Source organism: Hemibagrus wyckioides, linkage group LG07 (assembly GCF_019097595.1).
Source record: "Hemibagrus wyckioides isolate EC202008001 linkage group LG07, SWU_Hwy_1.0, whole genome shotgun sequence".
Lineage (NCBI taxonomy): Eukaryota > Metazoa > Chordata > Actinopteri > Siluriformes > Bagridae > Hemibagrus > Hemibagrus wyckioides.
In genome coordinates, this window is record NC_080716.1 from 21,072,319 (window position 1) to 21,099,794 (window position 27,476).

The 27,476-nt window shown below is 41.4% G+C and overlaps 1 protein-coding gene across 2 annotated transcripts; it reads left to right on the top strand.

The window, feature by feature from the left end:
- The first annotated feature begins 1,262 nt into the window (after positions 1-1,262).
- Positions 1,263-26,647, top strand: clcn5b (chloride channel, voltage-sensitive 5b). 2 transcript variants are annotated; one of them, XM_058395064.1, is made up of 13 exons: positions 1,263-1,670; positions 2,995-3,127; positions 13,269-13,411; positions 13,515-13,614; positions 14,589-14,776; positions 15,426-15,548; positions 16,367-16,573; positions 17,094-17,174; positions 18,645-19,220; positions 19,964-20,147; positions 21,241-21,639; positions 21,856-22,072; positions 23,636-26,647. In XM_058395064.1, the coding sequence occupies exons 2-13, from the start codon at positions 2,998-3,000 to the stop codon at positions 23,724-23,726; spliced, it is 2,439 nt and encodes an 812-aa protein (XP_058251047.1). In that variant the 5' UTR covers positions 1,263-1,670; positions 2,995-2,997; the 3' UTR covers positions 23,727-26,647. The 2 variants fall into 2 exon arrangements, with proteins under 2 accessions (XP_058251047.1, XP_058251046.1); XM_058395063.1 differs by having other exon boundaries at positions 1,265-1,670; positions 2,990-3,127.
- Positions 26,648-27,476: the final 829 nt, after the last annotated feature.

Sequence of the window (27,476 nt, forward strand, 5' to 3'; positions counted from 1 at the left end):
ATTTGAGCAACAGTATCTCGTCTGTTGAATCGGATCACACGGGCCAGCCTTCACTCCCCACGTACATCAGTGAGCCTTGGCCACCCATGACCCTGTCACCGGGTCACCACTGTTCCTTCCTTGGAGCATTTTTGATAGATACTGACCACTGCAGACGAAGAACACTCCACAAGAGCTGCAGTTTTGGAGATGCTCTGATCCAGTCGTCTAACCATCACAATTTGGCCCTTCATCAAACTCACTCAAATCCTTACACTTGCCCATTTTTCCTGCTTCTAACATATCAACTTTGAGGACAAAATGTTCACTTGCTGCCTGATATATCCCACCCACTAACAGGTGCCATGATGAGGAGATCATCAGTACTGTATTAGTCACTTCATCTCTCACCGCTCATAATGCTATGCCTGACCGGTGCACAAAGCTTAGAGAACATGACCTTCATCTTCATGATCATCATCAACAAAGGCAAATTTCTCACATTCCGCAAACAACAAGCTATAAGTAAGGAATAAAATGTTTACTATTCTATAAGAGCACACCCTGAAGTGTGCAGCATCTACTGACCAATCAGAATCGAGAATTCAGCAGCCCTAATGTAGAAGTTAAATGTCTTGTTTTCCTGTAAACATACTGGTGTTTGTGGTTTACGTGGTCACATGTCAAAGAGACTTTTACTTCAAGAAAAAAAAGAAGAAGAAGAAGAAGAAGAGAAGAGCTGGGAAAGATTTCTGCAACAGAAAAAGAAGTAAATAATATTAACTTATTAACTTATAATATGGACAGGACTGCTTTCAGTGATGTTTACATCATCCTCAGAGAAACAAATATTACACTTTTTTAAGAATGATGTTTCTGTGACAATAGGAGGTGTAAATAAATCGTATTTGACTTCCTTTTCTTCACTCTTCTGTACAGTCATGCCTCTCGACTCTGGCCCTAACATGTATTTTCACTTTGAATGAAACTTCCATTTCTGACGTGTATTTTCGCAATTAATTTTTTTTTTTTTACCTAAACTAAATGTAAAAGGAAACAAGAAATGCCTTTATAGTAGTCGTACAGCTGGAATGAAATGAATTAAACGACACTAATACAGCAGGGTGGCAGCAGCATCCAACAAAACAAATCGGTCCTTTAACTCAGGACGTGTCCCAAACTTCATATAATAGTGCGCTCGATTCCGGTAATCTAGTGCGTCTCCTTTTAATTTTTAAGCACGTCAGTCTGCAGGTTTTTGGACGGAAAGAGCAGCTGAAACCCAAATGCCTCCCTTTTCTCTCTAAATGAAGTGCACTATGTAGGGTTTTAAAGATGATTCATCAATCCTCTCCGTTGTGCACTACTTTGTGAGAGTAGGCGGTTTGGACGCGGCCAGGCTGCTGTCAGGAAGGAAGTTTTTGTGCTCTGGAAATTAGTCAGTCTTCAGCCTGAGGATCAACCTGCGCACGTGCTGCCTCACTTTACCTTGCTCCTAAAAGTGAATGAAGATGAAGATGAAGATGTGACACCTCTTCAGTACGTTAGAGGCGGAACTGTCTAAGGGGAAGAGGCTTAGTGGCTCGTCAACACACACACACACACACACGCACTGTATCACAAATCCGCATCACAAGACAGGTTGGGTCTCAATGGCAGCTGAAGCACTAGAGATCTAAACACAACAGAAGGTAAGTACATAAAAGCTACAACTTATTTCTGCCATTTGAAAACTTTTATTTGTGTCTTTAAACGCTGATGGTATTGTATGAGGAAGGAAAGTTCATTCAAACTGTGTAATAATCTATCCCTGAAGTTCTAACTTAGTTTGGAAGTTTTCCCAAAACCTTAATTTGTTTAAATCCTCCCTTAATGACTTGAGTATTCAGACTTGTTTACTTACCGGCTTTTTTAATTGGCATGTTGGTCTGCTCAGATCCCTACATTACCCACAGTGGTGTTTGACAGTCTGTTCATAGTCGGGACAGTTGTATTTTGGTTCCCAGAATGATGCAGCAGCGCTTTAGTCATTTAGACCAGGGGTCCCCAACCTTTTTTTGTACCATGGACCGGTTTGACACCGGACCATTTTACCAAGGGCAGGGGGGTGACATTTGTTTTTGGGTCATTTTAGTGAGGGTTAGCTTGCAGACTTGCAAACCTGCGACTGAGTCAGATGCCGGAGTGTGGCGGGGTTGGAAGTGGGAATATTTCGAAATAAAATACATATAAGTTTAAGTTAAATATATAAAAAATTATTAAAGTTTATTGTTTCTCTGCGGCCCTGTACCAAATGATCCACGGCCCGGTACTGGTCCCTGACCCGGTGGTTGGGGACCCCTGCTTTAGACTGTCCAGCTCCTCATCTGTACACTCTTATACTTCATACTAGTACCACCATCAACACCATCTGGCTAGTCATCTTGTAGGTCGCTAACCAGCTGAGCCGGGTCCCTGCTATAAAGCTGCTTTGTGTGCTGTACTTCCAGTCCATTGATTCCTGCCTCTCCCACAATTATGTTGGATTTCTCATTAATGCTATTGTCCGAAAAATAACGAGTGATTGTTTTTTAGTAGCTAACAGTGAAACCTGGTTATTATCATGTACACCATTGTTACAGGATTTCTTGTAGGAAAATGAAAATATAGCATCAACTGACATTAAATCACTGAACGCATCACACACCTTGCAATATAAAGACATTTAGAGTGGAGTTTTCCTTTAACGTAACGTTTTTTTCCCCCACTGAGTCGGCTTGTGGTTTGTGAGTCATTTGGTTTAAGACTGTCCATGTGGTTGGAAAATGTTTGTTCTGACATATTTTTTATTCAAATACATGTTTCTCTACCTTAATGCATAAAATAAACCTCTGCCTCAGATCTGCCACTCATTATTGTACAGGCATATGTGTATATCTACCAGGGTTCCAGCTTCTCGGGCTCCTCGAGTTTACACGCTGTATCTGTGATTACTTATCACGATCCTGTTTGCTTGTTTGTGCTGTATAAGGACAGAAGATGGAGAACAGTGGCTTTTATAATGACAACTACAACAGTGGAAGCAGTGATGACGATCTGGTGGATCTCAGTGCCACTGCTCAGGATCTCCTCGAAGATCTGCCATACGACGAGTGGGACCACAGCACAGGTAGGCATGCAGCACAGATCCTCTGTTCTTCTTAACCCAGAACCTGTATTGAAGATTCACACGGTCTTGGCTGTATTCAGACTATAAATGGAGAGGAATATTGTCTTAATTGTTGCTGTTGGAGCATTGACAGGAACAGTATATGATGATTCAGTGGAATACTGGAAATTGGGAAGATTTTTGAGTTCCTTTTAGTCATTCCTCTGCTTTATCCTGCACATACAGTGATTTTTCCCCCCAGCAAGACAGATAAAATCTCATATATATCAGGATATGAAAGCATGAGGTGACAAAATGGGCACATGTTAAAGAAAGGCAGATGAAGTAAATAAATGGCTTTAACTCACTTTGCTTGTAAAGTTGTACTTTACAGTAATTAATATAATGCATTAATATTAATTATATTAACATTAATTATGTTAATTAACATTAATATAGTGATGCCAACAATTCAGATTTCTTGCATAAATATAAAAAACATTTTTGGGAATTTCTGATATTTGAAATAAAGTCATTTTGGACCCTTTTACACAGAATTATTGTACATATCAGATCCCAGCCTAAAAGATTATTTTAATGAATATTATTTTCTGTAGATATTTTTCCCTTTGTTTCCTGTACAGATAAATTGAACTCTTTTTATTTTATTTTTTAATCTGCTTTTATGACACAGTCACTGCATATCTATGGTATGGTTTTTAGGCTTTAAAAACTTTAAACACACGTGTAACTGGTGCATTATGTATATTTGCAGTGGGAAAATGCCTAGCAGACTAGCAGTGAACCCCTGTGCAGTTACAGTCAGGCTCATGAGCAGTATTTACACATGGTAATGGTAAAATGAGCATCTATGGACCTGTAGATTATTATTCTCTCAGATTGGTGTTCTTTGTCATCATGTTCTAATAAAAGACTGGACATACCATGCTATTTTAATGATGGTGCCTGTTTTTATCTAAATGCACTGTTAAATCTATAACATGACATTTGTCCACGTCACCAGTACAGACAACATGCTCTCTCTCTCTCCACACTGCTGCTTCTTAGATACTGCTGACGTTTCAGTGATGTCAAACACATTGCATTAGAGGACAAGGAAGTTCACCCTCTGCACTGAAGTGGTGTTTAGTCTGTCTGCCTGAGGACAGACACAATTCTTCTTCCTCATTTCTCTTCCTTTTGACACTCTGAACCTGCTCCTCTGCTACTCACAGTATTTCAAATGAGAACCTGTTTTTGTGTGTGTGTAGGAGTGAGTGTCTAGAAGTGTGTGTGTGTGTGTGTGTGTGTAGGACTGTGTGTCAAGGAGTGTGTGTGTGTGTAGGAGTGAATGTCTAGAGGTGTGTGTGTCTAGAAGTGTGTGTATGAGTGGGGGTAGGACTGTGTGTGTGGGAGTGAGTGTGAGTACGTAGGAGTGTGTGTGTGTGTGTAGGAGTGAATGACTAGGAGTGAGTGTGAAGGAGTGTGTGTGTGTGTAGGAGTGTGTTTTGGTTAGAGCAATGTTCTGGTGTGGATGTTGGTGTGTGTTGATGTGGAGATGTGTGTGCATGTTGATATGTATTAGTGTGTGTGTGTGTATGTGTCTCAAAGGCATTAAGAGCCATTAAGGCAGATGTCTTGTCTGTGCTTCCAGCAATGTGACCTCGTCCTTGCCCAGTCAGGAGAAATGATCTGAGCTATTATGTTTTTTATTTCAGTGTCTTGATAAAGAAGAAGAAAGTGAGTAAGAGGATTGGGGAAGTTTGTGATGGTTTGTGGTTCTGCAGTTTCATTGTAGTGTAAAGGTGAGGAGTTTGTAACGTGTCTGTACATCCTGCAGTGAGATTAGATCGCAGTGTTTAGTGCAGAGATCAGAGGGCTACAGGAGCAGAAGCAGAAGAGTAGAGACGATATCAGTGTTTGTGTAGAGGGTTTTTTTTTTGCTATCATACTGTACCACTGATGATCACTGGGAGCGTTGAAGGGCATAAAAACAAAACAATTACCACAAAACCCAGCTCTTCATTTAGATTTGATCTCACTTTTAATGTTGTTAAGGGTAAAATGTGTTACAGGCTGCTAAGAAAACCAGCAACTGTACTATTCTCAAACTCACTGAGATCCATTGTTATGTTTGATGTGAGGTTGTTGATTTGTATCTGTATGATATTTATACACTGTGCTGCTGCCACATGATTGGCTGATTGGATAATGACATGTATGAGCAGGTGCACTGGTGTTTTTCATTAAATTAATTAACCTTTATTTGTCACATATATATCCCATCCGTGGGGGTTGGGGTCAGAGCACAGGGTCAGCCATGATGCAGTGCTCCTGGAGGGGGTGGGGGCAGGGGGATTCAGGGCCTTGCTATGGCCCAACGGTGGCAGCTTGGTGGTGTTGGGGCTTGAACCCAGATCTTCCATTCAACAACCCAGACCCTTAACCACTTGACCTACCGCTGTCCCACAATACAGTTTTGTATGAGTATATGGTACAGAAACATTGCATTAATAATTATTGAAATTACAACTGATAGTGCAGCTGGAAAGCATTCACAGAAATGATTTTTTATTTGATTGAAACAGAGATCTGTTTGGCAAAATATGCTAATTATGTGGCCTTTGCTTTCAGGCTAGCAGCCAAGAGCTTTTTTATTATTAACAGATAACTGAATGAAAACCTTGCACCGTAATGTGCAAACTTGAGTTGATGTGACTTATTTTACTCCATGCTCCTGGTCTGTTTTTGTAAGGAATCTGGGTGTAGGATAAGCTGAGCAAGTGTGACATCGAATACTATCGAGAAACAGTCCAAAATGTATAATTATCTGTAGCTGTTTCCTCAGTATTGTAGTTTTCTATAATAAAAGAACTTTATTGTACACATCAGTGTGACTCTCGCCATAATCTCTCAGGGTGCTGGTGTATTTGACTGTGTTCACTAATTAAATACAGCACAGGAAAATAGCCTTGTCCTCTATTCACTTTATAAGTGTGTATTTTTATTTCCTCATCTGTGGTTTCTAAGTGATTTATATCTAATCTGTCATGAGCCAGAGAGTTAAAAACCCAGAGCAACAAATGTAAGTTACACACAGAGGGAAAGCAGACATCCTGGAAGACTTGTGTATATATCCCCCCTGCAGCCCGGCCGCCTGCCCCTAAAACCCTAACAACAGTTTGTGTTAGTCATTACCAGACATCATGAGTTCTCTAGCTAAACGATTTCACAATGGAGAAATGATGCCAATTCCAGGACAGGGCATTTTCTCTGTCTGTCTGTCTCTTTCTCTGTCTGTCTTTCTCTGTCTCTGCCTCTCTCTCTCTCTCTCTCTCTCTCTCTCTTTGTCTCTCTCACACTCCCCCCTTCTCTCTCTCTCTCTCTCTCTCTGTCTCTCTCTCTCTGTCTGTCTGTCTGTCTGTCTGTCTCTCTCTCTCTCTCTCTCTCTCTCTCTCTTTCTCTCACACTCCCCCCTCTCTCTGTCCCTCTCACACACCCCCTTCTCTCTGTCTCTCTCGCTCTCTCTCTCTCTCTCTGTTATCTTTACCTTCCGGAAAGTCATAAATTTTCCGTTTGATGATTTTTGTAAGATATGAACTGGTGTCTGTGACCCACCAGTTCTGACCATTTACCCCTGAGACAGCACTGACATTGAATTACTAGAACAGGATTGTTAAAAAATCTTTCTTTTGCCCCCGAACTTAATAATCAGGTTTAAAACAATTTTTTTTTATATGCACACCTTCTTTAATGAAATCTGACATTCATATGTTGCCTAATACGAAAGTTACATCTAATGTGATAATGAGAAGTACAATACTGAGGAGGTTAAACACCAGTTTTTGTTTTTTTTTCCACTCCGGAGATCAGGTATTCGTTTTTATTCCTTCAGAGTTCCAGGAAAAACAGCTAGTCAGAATTTTACTCTTGTTGCAACACAGCAGTAACAACGGGTCATGCAGGGAGTCACATACACACTCCTCTCTCCCACAAATCCTGTTCCCCTGTGAACTGATCCCATCAGCATCATAAGTTGGACAAGGTCAAAGGTCACTGGTGTGATTTTTTTTTTTGATGTAGTAGTCTTATAAGGAAAACTACTAACCAAAGCGAGCCGTTTCCCATGCTCCCCGGGTTGTGTGGCTTTTGGGTACTTCCAGGAATGAGGAATAAGTGTTGCACAAGCCTTAGAGGAAGCAAATGACTGCGAGTCAGCACATTTATAGTAAGTGCTCTTTTCCAAGCTCAAAAAAATCTCTGTACACGGGGGACTGTGTATGCCAGCGTTACTTGGGTTGTGTCAGCGTCAGTGGACGTCTGTAGCTGTCCACTTCTCGTTTGATCCACAGCATTTCCGGGCTTTTTCAATTTTGGTTACAGTGTGTGTATGATGTTTCCTGCTGAAGACGGCTTCCTTTGTCAAACACATTCTTTAAAGCCGTCTGGCAAAAAAACAAAAAAGTGTTAATGTCGTCAGTGTATGGAAATATTTGGGACGTCCTACATTTAATATTTCTGTCCTTGTCCTCAGAGCTCTATTGGTGTATTGACAGCAACACACACACACTCATATTGTAACTAAACTGATTAGTGACCCTTTTGTCTACACAACCTAGCTGTCTGCTACAGTATGTTTTGTGGACGACGTAGTTCACTTCTGACCTGTATAAATGTCTTTGCTTGTGTTGTAACTCAACACTTCTTAAGTGTAAGGCAAAATAAAGGCTTGGATAATACTATGTCATTCCTAAGGGAGGGAGGGAGGACAGACAGACAGACAGACAGACAGAAAGAAAGAAAGAAAGAAATCATGTTACAGATTTTTTTTGGCTTATAATGTGTAACAAAATGCCCCAAATATGTGTCCTTGCAGTAGAGCCCTTGAACTTTGTATTATTTAGTGTTTAGCTGAGATTCACAAAAGCAGTGAAGCTACAGTATATCAGAATAACTTTATCAGAGTCTTAAGAGTTTTGTTTCTTAATTAAAGATTTATAAAACTAGTAGTATTTAGTGAAGTGAAGGAGGAAAAGAGTTGGATTTTAATATTGCACTAAAATGTACAATCTGACATTTACAAGATTCTCTGTAAGGTGATATACAACATTACTCCCAGGAACTGAAGATTTTAGATTAGACGTTCTGGGAGACTAGTCAGAGAAGTTTACTGGACTTTACTGTATAGCATAGAATTAATTCAAAATTCAGTCTTGTCTCTGAAGTCTGTGTTTTTGCTTGCTTATCTAATATGAGAGGTCACCTGGTAGAGTTGAAGACGTTCAGTAAAAGAGAGCTGCTTTGTTTATTGGCTCAGCACTGAGATCGCAATTCAGACATTTTTTAAACCAGTTTTGAAAGCTGCAACATGTGTGACATCGAATACTATCGAGAAACAGTCCAAAATGTATAATTATCTGTAGCTGTTTCCTCAGTATTGTAGTTTTCTATAATAAAAGAACTTTATTGTACACATCAGTGTGACTCTCGCCATAATCTCTCAGGGTGCTGGTGTATTTGACTGTGTTCACTAATTAAATACAGCACAGGAAAATAGCCTTGTCCTCTATTCACTTTATAAGTGTGTATTTTTATTTCCTCATCTGTGGTTTCTAAGTGATTTATATCTAATCTGTCATGAGCCAGAGAGTTAAAAACCCAGAGCAACAAATGTAAGTTACACACAGAGGGAAAGCAGACATCCTGGAAGACTTGTGTATATATCCCCCCTGCAGCCCGGCCGCCTGCCCCTAAAACCCTAACAACAGTTTGTGTTAGTCATTACCAGACATCATGAGTTCTCTAGCTAAACGATTTCACAATGGAGAAATGATGCCAATTCCAGGACAGGGCATTTTCTCTGTCTGTCTGTCTCTTTCTCTGTCTGTCTTTCTCTGTCTCTGCCTCTCTCTCTCTCTCTCTCTCTCTCTCTCTCTTTGTCTCTCTCACACTCCCCCCTTCTCTCTCTCTCTCTCTCTCTCTCTGTCTCTCTCTCTCTGTCTGTCTGTCTGTCTGTCTGTCTGTCTCTCTCTCTCTCTCTTTCTCTCACACTCCCCCCTCTCTCTGTCCCTCTCACACACCCCCTTCTCTCTGTCTCTCTCGCTCTCTCTCTCTCTCTCTGTTATCTTTACCTTCCGGAAAGTCATAAATTTTCCGTTTGATGATTTTTGTAAGATATGAACTGGTGTCTGTGACCCACCAGTTCTGACCATTTACCCCTGAGACAGCACTGACATTGAATTACTAGAACAGGATTGTTAAAAAATCTTTCTTTTGCCCCCGAACTTAATAATCAGGTTTAAAACAATTTTTTTTTATATGCACACCTTCTTTAATGAAATCTGACATTCATATGTTGCCTAATACGAAAGTTACATCTAATGTGATAATGAGAAGTACAATACTGAGGAGGTTAAACACCAGTTTTTGTTTTTTTTCCACTCCGGAGATCAGGAATTCGTTTTTATTCCTTCAGAGTTCCAGGAAAAACAGCTAGTCAGAATTTTACTCTTGTTGCAACACAGCAGTAACAATGGGTCATGCAGGGAGTCACATACACACTCCTCTCTCCCACAAATCCTGTTCCCCTGTGAACTGATCCCATCAGCATCATAAGTTGGACAAGGTCAAAGGTCACTGGTGTGATTTTTTTTTTTGATGTAGTAGTCTTATAAGGAAAACTATTAACCAAAGCGAGCCGTTTCCCATGCTCCCCGGGTTGTGTGGCTTTTGGGTACTTCCAGGAATGAGGAATAAGTGTTGCACAAGCCTTAGAGGAAGCAAATGACTGCGAGTCAGCACATTTATAGTAAGTGCTCTTTTCCAAGCTCAAAAAAATCTCTGTACACGGGGGACTGTGTATGCCAGCGTTACTTGGGTTGTGTCAGCGTCAGTGGACGTCTGTAGCTGTCCACTTCTCATTTGATCCACAGCATTTCCGGGCTTTTTCAATTTTGGTTACAGTGTGTGTATGATGTTTCCTGCTGAAGACGGCTTCCTTTGTCAAACACATTCTTTAAAGCCGTCTGGCAAAAAAACAAAAAAGTGTTAATGTCGTCAGTGTATGGAAATATTTGGGACGTCCTACATTTAATATTTCTGTCCTTGTCCTCAGAGCTCTATTGGTGTATTGACAGCAACACACACACACTCATATTGTAACTAAACTGATTAGTGACCCTTTTGTCTACACAACCTAGCTGTCTGCTACAGTATGTTTTGTGGACGACGTAGTTCACTTCTGACCTGTATAAATGTCTTTGCTTGTGTTGTAACTCAACACTTCTTAAGTGTAAGGCAAAATAAAGGCTTGGATAATACTATGTCATTCCTAAGGGAGGGAGGGAGGACAGACAGACAGACAGACAGACAGAAAGAAAGAAAGAAAGAAATCATGTTACAGATTTTTTTTGGCTTATAATGTGTAACAAAATGCCCCAAATATGTGTCCTTGCAGTAGAGCCCTTGAACTTTGTATTATTTAGTGTTTAGCTGAGATTCACAAAAGCAGTGAAGCTACAGTATATCAGAATAACTTTATCAGAGTCTTAAGAGTTTTGTTTCTTAATTAAAGATTTATAAAACTAGTAGTATTTAGTGAAGTGAAGGAGGAAAAGAGTTGGATTTTAATATTGCACTAAAATGTACAATCTGACATTTACAAGATTCTCTGTAAGGTGATATACAACATTACTCCCAGGAACTGAAGATTTTAGATTAGACGTTCTGGGAGACTAGTCAGAGAAGTTTACTGGACTTTACTGTATAGCATAGAATTAATTCAAAATTCAGTCTTGTCTCTGAAGTCTGTGTTTTTGCTTGCTTATCTAATATGAGAGGTCACCTGGTAGAGTTGAAGACGTTCAGTAAAAGAGAGCTGCTTTGTTTATTGGCTCAGCACTGAGATCGCAATTCAGACATTTTTTAAACCAGTTTTGAAAGCTGCAACATGTGCATACTGTTGCATAACACGGCTTTCACATTTTCCTAGCAAATGCTTGTGAATGATTTCTGAACCTGGAATCTTGTGCAGTGTTTCCTCTCAAGGTTAAGTAGAAAGTTAATGGTTGATGTCGTGACACTGACACTCTTAAACCACTCCTCGTCTTTGAGTCATGCAGCCATGATTCAGTACCTGATAATACACTGGCAATTTACATGATTTTGTAGATGAAGTTTTATTCAAATGAATTCCTTCTCACTACAGACAGACATTTGAGATATTTTGTTAAGAATGGTCTCCAAAATGACTTTTCTGACCTTGTTTCTCCTCTCTGGCTTGTCTAGACTTACTGTGCTCCAGTTATGTGCATGGGGTCATGTGATACAACATCTTTAGTCATTGGTTTCAGTGAATGAAGAGGAACAATGCTGCTCTGTTGTAGGCAAAAGTTTGCCTGAATGCAAATTCTGTCCTTCAATCGAATTATGAATCAAGATCTGAACGATTTTCTCGTGCAGCCCTGCTGCTTTCTAGTACGAACATTTAGGACGAAGATTTAGCGTTTATAAAATCAATAAAATGTATGACGAGGTCAATATATCATTATACGAAAATCCTACTGACTTACAGCCCTGTTATGTTTCAGTAAAAGGCTTTCAGTTGATGCAGCACTACGCTAAACTGCACCACAGATGTGCTTGCTGTGAACGAACTTCACAATTAATTTGATTACAGAGGCCAGAATCAATCCTCATTATGAATATCTGCACAGTCTTGTCAAGGAAGCTGTTCTGAATAGATGTGGTATAATGCTTCACATTCCTCCGAGGGCATATGTGCAGAGCTGGAACTACTAGAATTACAATCGTGTCTAATTACAGAGTGATGAGATGTTGTGTCAGGACCTACTGATGCGTTCATATGACATTAATAAGAAAAAAGAAAAGAAAAGCCACATCCATGTTGGACACGGATCCATCGCAACGATTTAGTGCTTCAGTTCACAAAGCAAACACTGGGTTTTAAACTTCTACTGTTAGATAGTGTACAATTTTATGCTCAACACTTACACTACCCATTTTTGTAGATATTTATTTCTTGAAAAGTGCTAGAGAAATGTTTCCTGTGTTAAACATAGAAATGTTCTCTCTCTAAAAAAAACCCTCATAACTCTTTGACTAAAGGTAATTCGTCTCTGCAGGCTAATCAAAGAACCCTAAAAAATTGTATTGCCGTTTCCTTTATGAACAGTGGAGCTGAAAATTTTGGAAAAGGCTGATTTGATGCTGAACTCAGGCCATTGTTATTACATCACAAAATATAAGAGCCAATCAGGTATCCATATGCAGATTGATTCTGTTACTAAAGCATTTTTTTTTCAGCAGGAAGTGGAGAGAGTGTTTACAATTTGCATTACCTTCAAAATATGGCCTTCCTGATAAGGAGAGTCATGTAGGCATGTAGGTTTCTCCATCTGTTCTGTGTGGTGTGGCATTTTTAACGAAGCTAGCAGTGTATCGGAGAAACAAACACGCTAATGTTTCGTGAAACAGCTTTTTAATAGTTGCACCTGTATTAAAACACTCCACAGAAAAGCAGTCTTAATGAATGTGTACTGGAGATTATGTAAATAACGAGGTGCAGATGATTCATCATAATGCTTTCACACCCTTAAAGCCACTCATCCTGTCCATCACAGAGCCTGCTCTACTTGTTCGATTGAAGCATTTGAACACGTCTTAAGTCTTTAGTCAATAAGCTTGTGTGTGTGTGTATATGTTTGTTTAATTCTGCAAGGCCACATGTTCTTTATTTGATTAACATGGTGACAAATAAGATTGTAACCTTGGCAGCCTGGTCAGTTTTCAAACCCGGGCTTTAGACAACAGCACATCTGTTGATGCTGTCACCAGTCCCGTCCAGTGATGAGGAAATTTCATATAATTTTTGTTATTTTTTTGCTGGCTCTTTGTTAGTCATCTAATTTTACTGAGTGTTGGAATTTCCCCTTACACACACTGTTCCTGTTGGCATTAGATTGCTTTGGTCTGTCTCGCATATTTGTGGCGATCTGGTCATGGACAGTTCCTTTATTGAGTCAGTTATAAATTGACCTGTTGTTCCTCTTTTAGTATATAAATGTATTTTTCTACATATGCGCTAATATGGCATTGTGCAACTGAAAAGCCATTGTTGCTTCATTTTTTTTGTCCTGTTCAGGCTACAGTACACGTGGACAGAATGGCAATGTTAAGCTGCTGGATCTGTTAGATGATGGGTTGCATGCGGTGGGAACATACGATGATTTCAACACCATCGACTGGATGAGGGAGAAATCCAAGGATCGAGATCATCACAGAGAGGTGAGGGTTCGGGACACAACCTGGGCCAGAGTTACACAGTTTTCAAATGGTGATTAAACAAGCATTCTGCATCTCTCTCTCTCTCTCTCTCTCTCTCTCTCAGATCAACAAGAAGAAGAGGCAGTCTGTACTGGATCTCCTCTTGAGTTTGAGTGACGCTTTCTCTGGCTGGCTCCTCATGCTCCTCATCGGTCTCGCGTCTGGTTAGTGATGCCTTACAACACACGCACACACACGCACATGCATACACACACACACGCACACGCACTCCCCAACCTATGTATCTCTGTTCTTCCTTGTTACTGGTTCCTATTTCTTTCTGCATTGGTTAAGTCATGACTTTCTTGTGGTTAATTGGTTATTTCTGTATTTATGGTGCATTGAAATTGATTGAATTCTGAAATACAGCTGCTTCAGTCCACTCAGTCCTACAGACGTACAGAAAAGATGTAGATCAGATGCCAATCAAATACAGAAGACTAGAAAATAATCTAAGTGCTGTTGATTGGTAGAGACATCTGTTGAAGACTTCTCATTTCTCAGACAGGAGAGATTTTCAGATACTGTTTGACGTTGAGTTTTAGATGAAAAAGGATTGACAAGACAACACAGAATTATGAGACGTGCTTGTGATTAAAATCTAGTCTAAACTAAAATCTGGTTTGTGGCTTTCATTGCTCATGATAGCAGTCCCTGTAAATACCCACTTACTGTGAGTCTGTCACGCACTGAATAAAGACCATGTTCAGCTACCATGCAGAAAAACACAGAGGGTCTAACAACATTCACATTAGAGCTAGCAAAACCAGAATGGGTTAAAATAAACTTTGCAGTGAATCTGTTGAGATTTTTGTATAAACATCTGGTTTGTAATGAAGTTTGTTATATATCGCTATATATGTTAATGTATTAGGTTTAGTGTAGAGGCTCTTAGTATTTGATTTAGATTTATGTTTATGTAGTATTTTGGGAGGTCATTGTTGGAAATTATTAAAAAAAATTTTTGTGTCACATGATGTATAATATTACCTTCTGATATTCTGAATTTTTTTAAATTCCTGCTATATGGCCTGCTCCTATCTGATTATTATAATACCTCTCTGATCTCTGATTGGGAATTAATGCTTCCCTTGCTCATTCTCTCTCTCTCTCTCTCTCTCTCTCTCTATCACTGCAGGAGCATTAGCTGGAGGCATAGACATCACAGCTCACTGGCTAACAGACCTGAAAGAGGGAGTGTGTCTGAACGGCTTCTGGTTCAACCACGAGCACTGCTGCTGGAACTCCAAAGAGACAACTTTCCAGGAAAGAGACAAATGTCCGTACTGGAAGAGCTGGGCCGAGCTCACACTGGGAGTCAGTGAGGTGTGAGCTTATACATATACAAATACAGATAGACCAATAAACTATAGTATTACACACAGGTGCAACCCCCACATTTAATGCAGAGGGGAAAAAACTTAGTTAGAATGTAGTTAGAAAACACACACACACAGAGAGAGAGAGAGAGAGAGAGAGAGAGAGAGTTTGCTGTGTTACTGAGTCAGTGTTCAGATCTAGTTCGTGTGGTATGGTGGTCATTGCTCCCTCTAGTGGTGTAAAGTTCAAAACCGCAGAACAGGAAACGACTGAACTGGAGATGTGAAAGTAATGCTTCATTTTTAACTTGCTTGTCTGAAATGTCAGCCCCTGAGCCTGCAGTACACCGTGAATATAATCTAAAACAGCCACTGGTTTCAGTTCTGGTTATTATACATCTTTTCTGATTTTGCAGTAAAGCTTCCAATCACTGGATATAATACATCATCTTTTCAGTATTATTAAAAACAGCCAGGACCAGATTTTTTTTTTCTCTTTTCCCTTTGTATATTTATTCTTGATACTGTATGCGTTTTCTGAGTTACATTATCTCAAAGATTTAAAATGTGTGTCCACACACACACACATACACACACACACACACACACACACACAAAGAAGTAAAAGATGGTGCTGTTCTGTGTGTGTGCACTAGGGGGCGAGTGCCTATGTGGTGAACTATCTGCTGTATGTGACCTGGGCTCTGCTTTTCGCCTACCTGGCTGTGGTCCTCGTCAGAGCCTTCGCCCCGTACGCCTGCGGCTCAGGAATCCCTGAGGTGAGACGCCTGTGTGTCTGACTGTCTCACCCACTGATGTCAGACACTTGGACATGCAAAAGTGTCCACTTTTCTCTCTGAGATACTGAGGTACTTTTCTCTCTCAGTATCTGTCATTGTAATTAGTGGTTCATTAGCGCTTTTTAAATTACAGTCATTATGCTTAAAATACACTGTAAGTGTGTGTGTGTGTGTGTGTTGCTGTAAAGCAGCAGTGACTTGTTTCAGCAGCATGAAAAGAAAATTCTCATGGGTGTTTGCGTATGTGTGCATGTTTTTTTTTTCTTTCTTTCAATTCTCTGCCACTTTTGTTTCAGAAATCAAGCAAACCGTTTGCAGATGTTAAACTCTCATTATTTGCATACTATAGACACACACAGAAAACAGAAAAAACAGACAGAAAAAAAAAATCTATTTGTTCTCTAAAAGCCAAGATTGTCATATCCCTTCAGGAGGTCAAAAAATATAACGGTGCGTCTTGTTAAAAAAAATAAATAAATGTACGTCTTTTAGATTTCTCTCCTCCATTTTAGCTGAGATTGTTAAGCCCAAAGTGATCCATTACCTCAAAAAGCCTTTTCAGCCCACGGTTCCTGCCAAGAGCAAGACACTGTCACACAAATGATGATCCAGGGAATGCAAAAATGTTAAGTTCCTCCCTTCCACGGATCATCCCGAGTGGATTAATGATTTAGAGGTTGCTGATGATCATGTGTTTCCCAAGACACTTATTCATTACTCTGTTCTGTGTCGAGTCGTTCTATATCAGAGTATAGAAATGTGTCTGTGTTAAGCCCTTCCCTCTCTCTTTCTTTCAGATAAAGACTATCCTAAGTGGGTTTATAATCCGGGGCTACTTAGGAAAATGGACTCTCTTGATAAAAACGATCACGCTAGTGCTGGCCGTGTCTTCAGGCCTCAGTCTGGGGAAAGAGGGTCCGCTGGTGCATGTTGCCTGCTGCTGCGGAAACATCTTCTGCCATCTTTTCACCAAGTACCGCAAGAACGAGGCCAAGAGGAGGGAGGTAGGAGACATGGGGTGGTGGCGGGAGGGAGTGGGAAATGGAGAGGAGTGATAGGAAAGATAAGGAAGAAAGGGTGGGAGATTGAAGTAAAGCACAACAAGATAAGGAGAAAGTGGATGGGGAGTGATTCAGGAACGGATGAAGAGGAAGACAGGACCCTTTGTGTCTTATGCCAAGAAACAGTAATATAATATAAAGAGATTTGCTCCAGACACGGTGGTAAGAGAACACGGCAAAAGTTAACCGAGCTGGACAGATTATCGAGCGGGCAGATAGCCATGCTCTACTGCTTCAATTAGCTCCATTTACACTGGAATGTGAAATGAAAGTAATAATAATAATTGTGTTTAATGGACGTTTCTTAATGAAACAGGATGTCTATGTGTATGTGTTAATTAGCCCGTAGATGGACTCGTAAATTAGGGGTAATTTGTTGTTTTTTCACGTGTATATGAGTGCTAATAAATGTGTACATTGTGTCTGCGTGTGTGTTTGTAATGTTTCTGCTGCATTCTCTCAGGTTTTGTCAGCAGCCTCCGCTGTGGGCGTGTCTGTGGCATTCGGAGCTCCTATAGGAGGAGTGCTCTTCAGTCTGGAAGAGGTCTGAATTAAAGCATTGAATATTTCCCAATGTATAAATGCATGTGTAAAATGTTGTTTCACAGCATGCACGCACAATCACAGCCATAATGTGTGGAGTCAACTCCATAATTAATGGCACCCCTTGTGTATTTTGAGCTTAAACATATAAGAATTTTGATTACATACGATTATTATTTTTTTTTTTTACTAAAGCTTAAATATGTTAGTCAGATATTTTTTTCTAATTTTAAGCATTTATTCCTAAGAAGGAGCAAAAATTTCTGCCAAAAGAAAACGAATATTTAAAGCCTGAAATCAGTGGCTTAGTGGCTCACACTTTTGCCTCACACCTCTGAGGTTGGGGTTCGATTCTTTCCTCCGCCCTATGTGTGGAGTTTATGTATTCATCCCGTGCTTAGAGGGTTTCCTCTAGGTACTCTGGTTTCCTCTTCCTTTCCAGTGACCTGCTCTGTAGGTTGATTGGCATCTCTAAATTGTCCGTAGTGTGTGAATGGGTGTGTGTGTGTGTGTGTGATTATGCCCTGTAATTATTTGGCAACCTATGCAGGGTGTTTCCCCTCCTTGTGCCCTGAGTCCAAGTTCTCCACAATTCTGTGCAGGATAAGCGCTACAGAAAATGGGTGATTTTGTGGAAATGAGTAGAAACATCTGAAAACAGGCTGAATAACATTTATATTGATTTATAATAATTTGAAGATATTTTTTGCTTCTTTCCCAAACAGGTTTTTCCCTTAGAGAGTAAATGCCCTTAGTGTCTTCCTGTAATATTTAACAAGCCTGTCAAAGGACTTGCACTTCTCCATGTACAACATCTTAAAGTTTACGGATGTGGATCGTTTCTTTTATCCTGACTCCTGATTCCATTCCAACCTTTAATAGGGTTTGAATCCAGAGACTGAGCTGACCATTACACAACAGTAACTTTTGTGTTTCGACGGCCGTTTTTGTGCTGAAGCATTTTTTTTACGCCTGTTTGGGGGTCATTATTTTGTTGCAAGGTTCATCTGCAGCCAACTCATAACCATCTGGCAGAGATGAACAGATTTATACCGCTGTAACCTGGTACCTGGGAGAATTATTTCAGAAATCTCATCAGTATGCAAAAAAATCTGCTAGGCCACCAGGCACAGAAACAGCGCCTGGGTCTCAGTGATCCACCAGCTCATAGCTATTAGGTTCTTTTCCATGTATGCATTTGCTGGTGGAAATTACACCCAATTCCTCTTCCAGCAAGTCTTAAGGAAGTACAGGTGCTAGATTATGTGGGTTGACTTCAGGATGAACCTGACTTTTCTGTTTTATACATTATAATTCCAGCTCATTCTCTTGAAGGGTGTGAATAATTTTGGAGTTGAATACCTCACACCATGACTGTGTAATGAACTTATCGAGTGTCATTCTTAAGTTCAGACTGTTTCCTGCTAGAATATAAAGTTGAGTGTTTTCTGTATTCCTTTCCCCCTTTCAGGTCAGCTACTACTTCCCCTTAAAGACGATGTGGCGTTCGTTCTTCGCTGCTCTGGTAGCCGCCTTCACACTACGCTCCATCAATCCCTTTGGCAACAGCCAACTCGTCCTCTTCCACGTAGAGTTCCACACCCCATGGCACCTTCTGGAGCTCTTTCCTTTTGTGTTGCTTGGTATTTTCGGTGGTCTATGGGGGGCATTTTTCATCCGTGCCAACATGGCCTGGTGTAGATGGAGGAAGAACACACGCCTGGGCCACTACCCCGTGTTAGAGGTGGTGCTGGTGGCTCTGGCTACAGCACTGCTGGCTTTTCCAAATGACTTCACGCGCATGAGCGGCAGCCATCTCATCTCCGAGCTGTTCAACGACTGCAGCCTGCTCGATTCATCCCAGCTGTGCGACTACACCTCGCAAGTGAAGGATGGAGCACTGAACGCTACCTTAAGTCACGGTGCTAACTTCACCAGCGGCCTGGCTGAAAGAGCTGCCGGGCCTGGAGTCTACACAGCCATCTGGCAGCTGGCGCTAGCACTTGTCTTTAAGACACTGATCACTGTGGTTACGTTTGGCATGAAGGTATTGCTGCAACTAGCAATGTTTTTCAGACGGACTGTTTGCACAGCCGTGTTTAATAAACTGCCTCCGTTTTTACTGAACAGAATCTCTGCAGAAAGCATTGGCAAGGCTAGAGAGCATTTCTACATCAGTTGGTGGAAATAATTTTTTCCACTTTTAATAGAAATATCAAATTATGTTGAAGTCGGAAAATCCTTTGCCGTTTTCGCCAGAAATCAGAATGAATGACATCCAGTGGGTTTTTTTTTCTTTTTTTCCCCACAGACCACCACACACATATTACTGAGTGTTTATTACTGCACACATGATACTGTATGTCAAAACAATAGCAACTGTATAAAAAATGTGAGAAATGATGGGGTCAGTATTACTCCTATTTCATGTCTACAAACAATGAATTATTCATCACAAAATAGGCAGAAACTTCTAGTAGATTAGAGCAGAGAGTAGTGTAGTTTATTAATCCCTAAGGGGTAATGTGGTCTCACAACACAAGAGCAACATCGAGGATTAGGAAAATCCAAAACTTAAAAACGACTTAAAATAAATACTATCACAAATAGGAAAGAATTTATTTAAATAACTGTCTAAAATATTTTCAGACCAAAATATCATACAAAACAGTTTTAATATCATTAAAACCATTGAAGGTACTCTGAAAAGTGATGTAATTCAACACAATACTGATATTATATCCTCATCTCTACCAGCTCTAAAGTCTGGTTTGTGCTTCTCTATCATAGGTGCCCTCTGGTCTGTTTATTCCCAGCATGGCAGTGGGAGCGATAGCAGGCAGACTGCTAGGCATCGGAATGGAGCAGCTGGTATTCTACAACCACGACTGGTCCATTTTGAGAGGCTGTCCATCCAGTGCCAAATGCATAACACCAGGCCTCTACGCCATGCTCGGGGCAGCAGCATGTCTGGGTAACCCACATCTTTAAAGCACATCACAGAATCACCCCATTTCATCTTCCTACTGACGGGAATGTGCCTGCTCATACATTTAATTACAAGTGCTTGTTTCATCCTTATTCTTGCTCGTTGCTGCCCAGTTGTAACCCAGTAAGTCCACAGCACAAATTTCACAGCTCATAAAACCTTCAACCTGGCAGGCGCATTTAACTCGAACACGGCGCTGGAGGCCTGCCTGCGTGACAGACGTTAAATGGAGGTCACTGAAGTATGAAAGCCCATCTGATGAGGAAAATGCCTGCTTGGCTGTTTGGATTTATAAAATGGTCTGTTGTAGTTATGGTATAGCTGTAATCTCTTTGATTCGCAGCCCGAACTACATATTGAGTGCCGGTCTTCCGTGACAGCGCAGGAACAAGCATTACACACTTCAACGTGGGACTTTACATCCAGTCTGACGTGCTTGTTAAAAAAAGCTTGCATGCTAAATTGTTTCACATGGGCTTTCAGTGGTTTTTGCACTAGTTCATTACTCGTTTTGTTTCTTTTCATTTTCAGTCCTTTTCTCTGTCCCTTTCAGGCCCTGGCTGAAGGATTTTTTAAGAAGCTACCATCTTTTTAAGGCGCCACAAATTCTAATAATATAATTATATATAGCCCAGTATAGTTTCAGTGCTACAGTCAACTGAGTAATTCAATTTGAATTAGTAACCTAAAAAATAATCCAAATGGAGTCTATGAAATGGATCAAGTAGCCTCAGATTTCTGTTCTTGATTGAGAGGAGTGGAACCTGATATGGGCGTCTTGTGTTGGAGCTCATCATGTTCAAGGTTTCATTTGTTGTGAGAATATTTGAGTTGGTCAGTTTCTGAAGTGCTCAAATCAGCCCATCTGGCACCAACAACCATGTCACAGTTAAAGTGACTGAGATCATTTTTTTCCCCCATTCTGTTCGACGTGAACTCTAGACCTGTATGTGAATTATTTTATGCGTAGCTCCTCTACCCCGTGACTAATCATATTCCCTTTGTACCACCCCCTTTCTCTGCTCATCTTCACTTTCTTTCTCTTTGTCTCTGTCTCTCTCTCCATGCTCCTGTACAGGTGGTGTAACTCGGATGACGGTGTCTCTAGTGGTCATCATGTTTGAGCTGACTGGAGGACTGGAGTACATTGTACCCCTAATGGCAGCCACTATGACCAGTAAGTGGGTGGCGGATGCGCTGGGCAGAGAGGGCATCTACGAGGCACACATCCGGCTGAACGGCTACCCTTTCCTCGAGCCCAAGGAGGAGTTCAAGCACAAGACCCTAGCCATGGATGTTATGCGTCCACGGCGCTCTGATCTTCCACTTTCTGTCCTCACGCAGAGTGGCATGAGCGTAGATCAGGTGGAGGCCGTGATAGCGGATACATCGTTCAGTGGTTTCCCTGTAGTCGTGTCCCAGGAGACTCAGAGGCTGGTGGGCTTTGTGCTGCGGAGAGACCTGATTATATCTATAGGTGTGATGCATATATTTGCTTATTGTTGTTGTAGTTGAATTACAATTAATACTTATTTTTTCTCCTTGGTGGATATAGTGCTATACAAATATGTAGTTTTCTATTTATGTATTGTATATTTTTATAGAAGCTTTATCATCAGGACTGTTCTAGGGTTTTCTTCAGACTTATCTGCTTCTTCATTCCTCTCACATGTTTCTGTCTCCTCTTTACCAGATAACGCACGGCGTATTCAGGAGGGCGTCGTGGGAGCATCACAGGTTCTCTTCACGGAACACACTCCTGCTCAGCCTCATGATGGCCCTCCTCCCCTCAGTCTGCGCAGCATCATGGACCTTAGTCCACTAGCCATCACTGACCACACACCCATGGACATCACAGTGGACATCTTCCGCAAGCTCGGCCTACGCCAGTGCCTCGTCACACAGAACGGGTGAGTGTGTGTGTGTGTGTTAGCTCTATAGCACAGTATTCCCACACATATGACTGGCATCATTACAACGCACAACTTTAGCCATGAAAGGAGTCAGAATGCTCTCGATTGGCATAACAGAAAATCGTTCAACCTATTGTCTGGAGTTCTTTGACTTTTTGCCATATTACCTTCCCAGTAGAGTTGATGTATCGATGTATTCACTGATAGAGACTTCTATAAGTCACTCTAAATTATCTGCCATATGCCCTCAATATAAATATAGAGGATTTAGAATCCCAAAGATGCCACAGACATCCGTGGTTGGGAGACCAAGACAGAAAAATGGCCGTGCTCTCTGGCTGGGAGGGATGGCCTACCATCAATCCTCCTATCAATCACAGTAGCAAATAGTGGACGTCTGTGTGAGAGAGAGAGAGAGAGATTATTATTATTATTATTATTATTATTATTATTATTATTATTATTATTATTATTATTATTATTAAGTGGATAAAGGATTCAGAATTGATGGGAGTTTGTCTTAATAACTGAAAAGGACTGAAAAGACATTAGTTTGGTAGGTTGGTAGTGTATGACCTCTGATCTATCCTTGTCATGAAATTTGTATTATAAACTACTTGTAAAATTGTTTTAGCTTAAGAGGAAACGATAGCTGGCAAGTGATTAATGAGTTTCACGTGCTTTTGTGTATTTTGTCCTTCTAACGCTATTATACTGCAATCAGTGTGTGTGTATAGTGTTTCATCATCCAGATGGGATCATTTTCTGTACACTGTATTTCAGCTAGTTCTAACTAGCATTGGCCTGGGTCATACATGTATCCTGGGGGGAAGCCCTAACATTCAGCCAGTGGTCTGGCCCCAAAAAGCCTGCTGGAAGATTAGAGTGGAGCAACTCTAGATAGTATGCAGTACACTGGATTCTCTCTGGCTGCAGCATAGTCCCGAGATTAAGTCAACTTAAAAACCATATCTAATGTTAGAAGATTAGGTAACGTTATCCAATCTCAGCAACATGGAAGTGTTCACTAATGTTCAGGTAAAATCTAATGAATTGTTGTGCAATTCTGTTTAAGACTGAAATTAAGTGGCTTTAGTGGTTTTGCTGGTATACAATCTGTGCTATAGGCTATCACGTAATTGTGTGTGTGCAAGTGTGTGTTCGTGTGTGTGTGTGTGTGTGTGTGTGTGCATGTGTGTACACGCAAAAATGAAAGATGAGCAGTCTGTTTATCTTTCTATCCCTCCCTGGAGCCAAACTTCTTGCCAGCAAATGGAAATGACATCTGTGAGCGATTGAGGGTTGACTAACTGCTTAATGCCACGCACACACACACGCACACGCACGCACACACACGCGCACACGCGCACACACACACACACACACACACACACATGTACATGCACTCACACACACTTGCAAATTCATGCCTTCTGTCTGAGCTTTCATTCCTGTTTTCTGTTGTGTATAGAGCTGTCAGATTACTGGCTTCAGTTGAGTTTATCATCAAATTGATCTTATTCATGCTTTCTGTCTTTTCTTCCTCTTCTGTCTTTGTAGGCGTTTGTTGGGGATTATCACTAAGAAGGACATTTTGAGGCACATGGCCCAGATGACAAACAGAGACCCTGAGTCCATCCTTTTCAACTGAGAATCCCATCCAGACATTACACCGCATTCCATCACATGGACACACACTGCAGATTGAATCACCCCAATTACCTGGCGGAAAGTGTGTGTGTGTGTGTGAGGGATGGATTTTTTGTGAATGACCTGAGGCTTTGGCATAGTAGGAGAAGCGGAGTTGGGCGACATGCCTGGACGGGAAGTCCTGTCTCCTGGAGGATCTGACTCTATATAGCTTCCCCTGAAGCCGTCACACACTCCACTGCTGAGCACCACACACACACACACACACACACACACACACACACACACACACACACACACACACGGACCACTGATCCACATCTTCGAAAGACTGTCACAAAACATTCCCTTGAACACTGAGTTTGAACTTTGCTTTTTTTTAATCCTGCATGTGTCACTCCTGGATTCTCTTTCAGGGAAACCTTGGCAGGTGAAGGGCATTTTGGGAATGTCAGGCATTTGGTTGCACTCTTCCCTCACTCACTCTAGCTGACATGCTTGAACTTGCCCAGGTCAGATAATCGCTGTGGGAAGTGGATGAGAGATGAGACGAGAGCGTATCAAGTTAAAAAGTCACACACTCTGTCTTGCTCACCCTCAGCCGGCCTGTCAGACGCGAAGATAAAAGACAGCGCTGTGTTAACGCTCGGTGGAATTGAAGTGTTAATTTAAAATGTCAGCGCCTGAATGTTAACGTGCGAACATGACTTGAACATGAGCTGCTTTTATGAATGTTGAAGGGAATTATTTAAGCCGCTGTGGTCAACTTGTATGTTTACATAATTGCTAAATATCTCTTGATGAGAAATTCTAGAATCTGACATCCATTTGGGTTTTTATGCCATTTGGCTCAGATAAATTTACATAGTTGGTCAGTTTGATCTCCATGAATAGGTACGTCCTTCAGATCACTCATGCATATGCTGGAAATTCGGAAAGTATACTAGAGAACATTCATTGCATTGCCATGGGTTAGTCTAAATGAGCAGCGACAGAATACCCATAATGCATTTCTCAGTTTTTAGTGACACCACTTTGCGGTTTCTGTGTGCTGTCCTTCCCAGCCCGGGCCAGTAGAGGTCACTGTCTCTCTCACCAACTCGCACGGCAGCCCTGTGATTATTCTGATCCTTTTTGGCCAGCTCTCCTCCTCCTCTCATGACTGTTCACGTGTCCTTGCATTAGGGAGTTAATGTCACCGTCTCACTCCAGAGAACTGCAGTCTGTGAGAGTTGAAGTTCGTCGCGCCGCTACTCTTTCCTGTGCTGCTCTCTGGGCGTGATGGACTCGTCTTGGGTGTACCCTTCATCCATCCTCTGTTTTTCTTGCTCGCTTTCATTATGACCCTCGGCTGAGCATCATGTCTTTCCGTTCCCTCCTTTTGTTTCAGCAGTTGTGACAATCCAATAATGACATAAGGGGAGGTTCCTCCTAAAGGAAGCAGAGGCGGAATGCGGGAGAGCTCCCTGACATTTATTTACTCTACTCCCCATCCTCGGCACGCTCACTCCACTTCTATTGTACTCGCATGTTTATCTACCTTAACACAATGTTAAAAGCATGTTAGTCCTTTCAGATACACTCAGGCCTCTCTCTCTCTCTCTCTTTCTCATGCACTCGCTTTCTTTCCCTAATATTCCCGCGAGCAGGAGCGAGGGCGCGGAGGTCGGAGGAGCTATTGTTCCTGCTCATGCTCGTCTGGGCTAGTGGTCGCCAGGATGTTCCCCGACGGCGTTTCCCCGCTGCCCGGCCCTCTTCCACTCTTAGAGAGCCAATTTCCGTCCAACAACAGCCAATTCTGCTTTATTGTAATATAATAGAGGCGAGGAAAGAAACGATCTCTGCCTCCGCTGATTGAAAGTAAATGTTTGTGTATGTGCATGCAAGGTGCACAGGAACGAGGGATTAATCCTTTCTTTAATGACCCCCTGAGAAAACAAGGCGAGTGTTGCTGGGAGAGGCTGCAGAGGAGGTTAATTAAACAGCATGGCCGGGTCACATTCACAAAGGTCCCTTTTTGTGGCATCAGGGTTATGAGAGAGAGAGAGAGAGAGAGTAAGAGAGAAAGAGAGAGAGAGAGATTTGGCTAGAAGGAGGTTTGCTTGTTGCTGCTGGGTTACTGAGCTCTCTGCTGTAATCCAACCCTTGATTGGCTTTAAGGGCTCGGTCCAGGGCTGAATGAAATGTCATCTAGAGCAGGACATGCCACAGACCGAGGCCACATACCCCTCTCTCTCTCTCTCTCTCTCTCCTTCTCTCTTATCTGCAGAAAGCCACACACCACCCTGTGGAAGAATGTACAAGTTAGTGTTTTATCCAGCTGCGGTATAACAAAAGTGCCATTCAAACCCAGGAAGATAAACAAAAAAGCATGCAGCTGAACGTTGTTTGTAAGGCGTTTGTTCGAAAAAAAAGACGCCTGTTTTTGCTTAGTGAGAAGCAGTCACCAGTCGAGGCATAGCAAATGAATTGTTGTAGCAAGCACAAGATTTTGTCACAAGCCCAAGTCTTGTGTGTTGTGCCCGAAAACTCAGAAGATGCAGACTCGGGAGCGAGCAGCGTGACTCCACCCTGCAGATGGATACACCTCTCAGAGTTACTGGACCATCAGTAGGTTTGTTTAATCCATGCACACAGCTGAACACAGCCTGCTTCCCATCGCAGCACTAATTCTGTTTCAGTTTAAAGCAGAGTGAGAACAGCGAGACCTCACAGTAATCACAGTAATATTATTCTGGGAAAGCTAGACCAGAAAAGGCCTTGAAGGTCAATAATAATGCATTGTTTAGGACCTTTACACAAAATGGAATTGTAACTTTATTTATTTTGTAAAATGCTGACTGTGCACTGTGGTGTTTGTGCTTAGGAAAAAAAAGGTCTGTTTTTGTGGAAACTTGTTTGAATAAATGTGAAGCATTGTAATTCTGGGCTTTTGTGTGTGTGTGTGCGTGTGTGTGTGTGCGTGTGTGAGAGAGCGAGATCAAGTATGTGAGGATAAAGGTATGCCAGGTGTTTTGTTTCAGTCAATCAAAAACGCATTTAAGAAATAAAATAGACCTTAATATTGGTGTTAAATCATGATCCTGCTCCAAAAAAAAATCCCCTAAATCTTCAGCGCACTCCTGCCTGATCGCAAATTGGCCCCATATGCTGGTCTGTAAAATAGGCATTATTTAAAGGAAACTGCAGAGCACATCCTATAAAGGATTACAGCTATGGCTTCAATCCAGATCCCCCCCCCTCCCCTCTATGAGATATCGATCTATTATTTTCACTTGTTCATAAAGTAGCACAGTGCTTTTGTCATCATGTGATGGAGGTGTCCTCTTTGAAACAGTTGAGTTATGATTCCCAGAGGGAAATTCACAAACGTCATAAACTCCGCACACACACAGGCAATTTTAACCCATAAATCGAGCCTTTTGTCAACCCACATTCTCTCTGTGTTCAGGTGCAGCTCTTCTCTTCATGTGGCTTTAGCAGCACTGTGAGACCTACAGGCCTAAAGGCTATATCCCTCACCCTGTCTGATTCTCACCATTCCACTGTTTCACCTCAACGTGGCTTGGATCTGTATTTAACAGATCTCTTAGTATCCACTCTTTAGAATCATGTCCAGAGGTGATGTTTATGACTCAAATTCCTCACAGCTCACTGACTCACTTTATCTTTGCTGACTTTCATAAAAGAACAGGTTCGACGCTGATGATTCATGAAATCCCTTTAGTTCACAACAGCATCATGATGTAAT

Coding starts and splice junctions, on each gene's coding strand:
- clcn5b (XM_058395064.1), top strand. CDS start 2,998: ATGGAGAACAGTGGCTTTTATAATGACAACTACAACAGTGGAAGCAGT. Junction 13,615..14,588: donor CCTCATCGGTCTCGCGTCTG/GTTAGTGATGCC, acceptor CTATCACTGCAG/GAGCATTAGCTGGAGGCATA. Junction 16,574..17,093: donor ACGAGGCCAAGAGGAGGGAG/GTAGGAGACATG, acceptor GCATTCTCTCAG/GTTTTGTCAGCAGCCTCCGC.